At 36.7% G+C, this 6,306-nt stretch overlaps 2 protein-coding genes across 6 annotated transcripts; one reads left to right on the top strand and one right to left on the bottom strand.

Annotated features, from left to right (window-relative positions):
• Positions 1-823: 823 nt before the first annotated feature.
• LOC112525264 (RNA-binding protein 48) lies at positions 824-5,897 on the bottom strand. Of its 5 annotated transcripts, none has more exons than XM_025135308.1 (10): positions 5,823-5,891; positions 5,637-5,720; positions 5,231-5,311; positions 4,800-4,939; positions 4,597-4,711; positions 4,457-4,511; positions 4,055-4,117; positions 3,379-3,968; positions 3,173-3,282; positions 824-970 (listed from the first exon to the last, which is right to left on the bottom strand). In XM_025135308.1, exons 1-8 carry the CDS (start codon positions 5,882-5,884, stop codon positions 3,894-3,896), a joined length of 675 nt encoding a protein of 224 aa, XP_024991076.1. In that variant the 5' UTR covers positions 5,885-5,891; the 3' UTR covers positions 824-970; positions 3,173-3,282; positions 3,379-3,893. The 5 variants fall into 5 exon arrangements, with proteins under 5 accessions (XP_024991076.1, XP_024991077.1, XP_024991078.1 ...); XM_025135309.1 differs by lacking the exon at positions 824-970 and having other exon boundaries at positions 2,266-3,282; positions 3,379-3,697; positions 3,783-3,968; XM_025135310.1 differs by lacking the exon at positions 824-970 and having other exon boundaries at positions 2,266-3,282; positions 3,379-3,724; positions 3,846-3,968.
• Positions 1,171-2,137, top strand: LOC112525265. The gene has a single exon (XM_025135313.1). The coding sequence runs from the start codon at positions 1,302-1,304 to the stop codon at positions 1,887-1,889; it is 588 nt and encodes a 195-aa protein (XP_024991081.1). The 5' UTR covers positions 1,171-1,301; the 3' UTR covers positions 1,890-2,137.
• Positions 5,898-6,306: the final 409 nt, after the last annotated feature.

Below are 6,306 nucleotides of genomic sequence, written 5' to 3'. Positions count from 1 at the left end.
AACCAACTATTCATGATATAAATGTCATGATGAGTATTTATGATAAAAATACATATATTCATGATTAATGGAAGGTTCAAACAAGAAGGTTAAATATCATTATAAAGTAAAAAAGAGAAGGTTCATATGTGAATCATTGATTTTTTTTTTATTTGATGATGCATATATGAACCTATATGAATAATCTGTAACATTAGATCATATATGTAATTTCAAATACATTTTCTCGGATCTTTGCAATAACTCACATATGAACCTTCTCTTTTTACTTTTTAATGATATTTAACATTTTTATTTGAACTGGCCCCTTCATGTTATTCGGAGTTATTTATTAAGAATAATATATGAAACTCGGGGCGTGCAAAAGCAAAACCCAAATCCAAAAAACCGAACCCGAATCGAAGATAAGGCGTTTGTGCAAAACCCGATCACCCAAAATCTCGAAACCCGATCTTTGGAGGGATATCTGGGTTCAGGTTGAGTTTGATTTTTGGCCACCCGACCCGTCTGAGAACCCAAAATATATACATATGTATCTTAACTTAATTTTTTTTTATAAATATGTTATTTATCTAATTATCTTTTGAAAATCCTAAATCCTAGCCCCTCGTACTGTTTTCTAAATTCTTCTACTATTGGTTTCATCAATTCTCTCGCTCTTGGTAGATTAAATTCATCCTCAAAATCGACTGAACATAGATTTTTTATATCATAACTATATCGAACCCAGCCAACTTCAACACGAAACCCAACCAACCCAAAATTCAGGGCTTGGTTTCCATATCCGAAATCCAATTGGATTTTTGGTTTTCCCACCCGAACTCATAAAAAATACACGACCTTATATGGTTCACGAAGCAGATGCTCAAAATATTTATGGCAACAGGGGTAATGAAAGAACTAAGTCTGCAGTTGCATGGGGCCTTACCTACAGATAATGTTCAAAGGAGCCAAAAATTTGCTTTCTCTCCTAACAAAGCAAAAAAAGAAGAAATTAGACACCACCGCCACTCACTTCTAAGGCAGTAAAGAACTCAGAATATTTTTCTTTACTTAGCTGTCTCTTTATTAAAGCAAAGTAATACTCTTTTCTTTTGAATTCAAAACCCAAATAACCCACCCCACCACTCATCAAATACCCCCACCTCCCATCATCTTATTCTTATTGTTCTTCCTTCTAACCCTCTATTCTTATTCTAACTTTGCCCACACTCAAACAACTCCTCTAAACCAAACCTCCATTTTACAGGCAAACTCTCTCTATACTTCCATCTCTTCTAACCATTTCTTGGCCTGCAAAGATGTCCCAACAAGATGCACAACAGACACCTCTAATTTACCCTGTTTCCGAAACCAATCCGCCAGCCCACCGCCAGTCAGATGGCTCGTTCGGAGCGGTTTTCATAGTTCTGGCGGTCATAGTGGTGATATCAGCCGTTGCTTGCTTTCTTGGGCGGCTGTGTAGTAAGCGTCATAGCAAGTTCAAACCGTCTAAGCAGGGTGGTCATGCTAATCGCCCACCTAAAGAGAAAGATATGAAGCATAACCGTAATGCATTCCAGACTAAAGATGGGGATATTGAGTTTGGGTTTGATAAAAGGTTTTCGAGTGCTAAAGTGGCTGCTAATGGAGAACCCGCCATGGGGAGGCCTAACTCATTCCGTGAACCAAATATGGGGCGGCCTAATTCGTTCAAGGAACCGTCTATGGGAAGGCCTGAATCGTTCCGAGAACCATCTATGGGAAGGCCTGACTCATTCCGGGAACCGTCTATGGGAAGGCCTAACTCATTTCGTAAGGGTGAGTTTAGAGATGATCAGGTGAGGTTTGCAGCTAATCAAGATCATGAGATGAATTTCAAATCTGGTAATGGACCACAGCATTACTGATGTAGCACCTTGTTGTAAGATACATTTGGCTAAAGTTTGGCTGAATAGATGTTCTTTAATGGTGGTTGTTATTGCATGTATTACTCCTTATGAATTATAGGATTAGCTATGAAGTGGTTGTGGACTTAATATCTTCAATTTATTAAGGTTTAACTTCAAGTTGTCCTTTTTCTCTGTACTCAGGCTTAGGGCCTGTTTTTTAGCAGCTTAATGAGCTTAATGGGACTCATAGCTTATTCGTTCAGCTATACATGATTGTTTGGTAGTGGCTTAATGATATAGAAAGTGCCTTATTCAGTAAGCTCCTAGGGGGAAGTTTATGCAGAGAGCCAACTTTTTCCAAACTAGCCCCTCCCAATTAAAAAACAAGCTCTTTCCATCTATGGAAAATTCCTCCCAAACGAAAACATTTCCAATCTATACAGATAGATTAATCCACAGAGACAACTTTATCCATACAAGACTTAATGGAAAACCAACCAAACAGACCATTACTTATTCCCCCCCTAATCCAAGCTAAGGTGGAGTGATTGACTAATTAAGCTCACATACTCTAGCAATATAGTTTCTTTACAAAAGTAATACAAGGTAGAGGTTGCACGTCTCTCCCCAATCCATTATTCCATTCAAAGGAAGAAACCTATACACACCAACATCAAGGGTGCATTTGGTATGCAGACAAGACCAAACCGGTGAGAGTAAGATAGGCTGGTGAAATAATTGTGAAAGGTTTTAGGGTTTTAATTTGATATGGGTAGTTTAGTAATTTACAAATCTTGTCAATTCCCGGGTTTCGTTCCACCTATTTTGGTTGGACAAAAGATGCATTTCCCGGTCTATTGTCGCACCAAACGTGAGGCAACAGATTTTTGTTTTGTCTTGTCTTGTCCTGTCCCGCATACCAAACGCGCCCTAAAGATGATCTAATATGAGCAAATTACTTGAATGAATTTACACAGCATGATAAAAAAAAAGTTTGGTCCAAGGAAACCATTGAAGCAAGCTAATAGTAAAAAAAAGTTTGGTTTAAGATATGATTAATTAGAGCAAGTTTTGTTGCTTGTATGACTAGAAATTCTCCTAAAGGTGAATATATTCGAACAATTGAAGCAAGTTAATGATAACTAAAGTTATATGCTCATATGAACTAGATATAACCAAGAAAACCATTCAAATAAAATAGATATCCAATCTAACCAGGTTGAACTATTTAATCCTTGCTACTAGGCTATTATATGCAAATCCAGATGCATATAAACCAAGGACCAAAGGGGTTCATGTACCTCTTTCGAGATTGATATTTTTCCTTCAAGTATGCTACAGCATGGAGCTACTTTGATATGCCTTTCAATGAGTCGGCTGTAATCATGACAACAGCTAATGCCATGGATTCCTGTAGATACAGTGAACAGAACTGCTCAAAACAGAAGTTCCAAACTCAATAGATAATGTGCTAACTCAATCATGGAGTTGAAAATACACCAAATACCTGTTGAGGCTGCAGCCCATGAAAAAAAACTAGCATATCCCCTTAAGTGGTCTTTTGCCTCTTATCTTCTTAACCTATTTCAACTTGAACCTTAAGACAAACAATGAATTCAAATATGGGGAACCACTTCAAATCTCCATCAATTGTTTGACTTTTGCAAGTATAACTTCATCTTCTTTGATAATGGCTACACAAGAGATCTCTGACGAAAAACTAAATCTTTTACCAAATGAAACTAAGTTCAACCATTTTAAACCGGCTTATCGGAGCTTCCCATTGCAGCGTCTCCGTAATCCCCATTAAATGCTTTACACAAGCACTGCAGTCTCGTCAAAAGCATGCCCAGCTTCAAGTTCAGAAAAGAAGGAATCACCAATCTACTAAATATTTACAACAATAGCAACCTGATAATAGTAGGCACATCATGGTCGGTTGAAGCTAACTTCTGAGAAAAATAGGATGTGAACCTCTAGATTGGCATCCCAAAAGAAGTTCAACAAATGAGCTAATGGCTATTAGATTCTTCTTCTATTGTCAGTTCGTGCTCTCTTAGAAGACCCCGCTTTCAAAGTCTCTGCATCCGACTCGATCTAAAACAGAGGAAAAAAGAACACTATAGAAGACTAGAAGTCCATCTAGTATAATGGAAGAAAAATAGTTAACTAGTGCTTTGCACCTTGTTAAGTTTTTCCCTGACCAACCGAACTGTCTGATTCATCGACTCTGATGGAAAATAATCCTGATATCATAATTAACAAGGAATGTTTGAGTTAGTATACATAGTTAAACACAGACATACATGAATGAATCCTACATTTGAAGCCTTATAGTTTCAACAAACCCTTAGCATTGCATATTTGGCTCCCACCTTTAACTAGATATAAATGCCAAAGAAATTCAGAATTTCTGCGTCTTTATTTTCATAGGACCAAATAAATATAAAGAATGCAGCCTCGAGGGATCGTCTAGTGGCAACCCGGGCTCAGATTTAGTGGCTTGGTCTCAGGTTTGACTCGTCCTACACTCCCACAAGGCCCTCATAGATGAAAAAAATGCAATGATATAATCTGGTTTGAACCTGATTAGAAGAAACCGTTGAAGTAAAATGTTGGGGCTGTGGCTCTAGTGGGTCGCTGAAATAAGAACATGCAATCCAGATTAGGCTACAAGTCTTGTGGTCCGATATCCGGGATAAAACAATATAAATTAGATCTAAACCTCTGTTGAATATTTGATGGCTGGGATATGAAATTGGTCTGAGACGGAGTTGTAAGTAATATAGAGTGGCTAGAAGAAACTGCACTGGGCACTGTAGAACTTTTGGATCTTCCGGCTGAAACACCAAAGACAAATCTTGGTTGCATGATTTTCATCTAAAAAGCATGCTTTACATCAATATAGGATGATGCTTGATGACTTACGGTTAAGTCTAGCTAGAACTTCCAATCTTCTGCCTTCCAACTTCTCCTTGGTGTCACTAAGGCTCTCATATTGTGGTGCATATGAGACTTGAAGCCGATTTCCAATGAAAACTGATTCGTCCAACTTCCTTTTTGCAAACCTGCAGGATGAAGGTTTCAAAACATAGAATCTTGCCGTGCACATAAGTTCAACTAGCTAATGAGGGTGATTGTGAATGCATATACAACCAAGGACAAAGCAAGTTTTCAACAAGGGGCCAAACCAAATGGATACTAGACATGTGTAGCTTTGTGCTTCTAAAATGGAGAGGGGGCTATACAAGTATACATTATAATGTTCCACTAGTAAAATATCAATTTCAGAGGGGGCACAGCCCTACTCAAATATTGCAGTATTTAATAATATAAAGAAAATGAATTGTTTATATCACCTAGCATTGTTGACCTGATGAAACTTGATCCAATAAACATCAGTAAATGGCTCACAATCCTCATCATCCAGTGGTATAAATCTACAAAGGAGAAAAAAAAATTAAACCCACAAAAACAATAAACACAACATTGAAAATTGAAGTCATGCCCAAAAAGACTTCTCAGACAAACATATAATGTCAATTGTCAAATCATCCAAACAACATCACCTTAAAAATCCTCCTCCGAAGGAAGAGATACAATTTTAAGGAATATAATACATGATCATATCACGCTTTCACTATGTAAAATTTATCCACAAACAGGCCCCGATCAATTACGAAAATCATTCAATGAATCCTTAAGATACAAACATTGTTTAGGAAGCAAACAATAAACGTTTTATGATGAAACTACAGTACTTACTCATCAATTTCACCGTATCCTCCGAACAATTTCCGCAGTTCATCACCACAACCTAATGCCGGAACATTCCTCACAATCAAATACCTAACTCGAATCAACGATTGAGTTGTTTAGGGATCACATCAAACATACAACAAATTCAACTTATTTTCCAGCAAAATCAAGTGATAGAATCGGAATACGAACTTGGATTCATCACAAACAGTATACACGCGAACCGCTGCAGCCTCGTCTTTGTTGCGCGGCATTTTCCTCCGATTGGGAATGGCAATTGGACTCCTGTTTCCTTCGAGCTGATTAAAATAAGATGGGAAATAATTACAATTTTGTCCCTATGGTTATACAGACTTGCAATTTTAGCCTATAAAACTCTATTTTTATATTTATAGCCCCTGAACTAGCATTTGATAATAATAAAGTTTTTTAATAAATCAAAATTTTAAAAGATAGACACGGAGGACGCTACAAATGGAACTTATCATATTTTTACAATCAACTAAAAAGTTACCCGTATAATGTAATAAGATATATCTTGATTTTAATGTTTCATATATTTTTTTGTCTCTGTTAATATAGTGCGGTTTTATGTGCGTGGTTTTGAATAACGATAATATTTTTATTTTTAAATAAAATATAAATTTAAAGATATCATAAATATATGAAAAAAAAT

This window comes from Cynara cardunculus (assembly GCF_001531365.2).
Source record: "Cynara cardunculus var. scolymus isolate 2C chromosome LG 13, CcrdV1, whole genome shotgun sequence".
Classification (NCBI taxonomy): Eukaryota; Viridiplantae; Streptophyta; class Magnoliopsida; order Asterales; family Asteraceae; genus Cynara; species Cynara cardunculus.
Note: the sequence above shows the minus strand (reverse complement) of the source record. Positions and strands in the feature narration are given on the sequence as shown.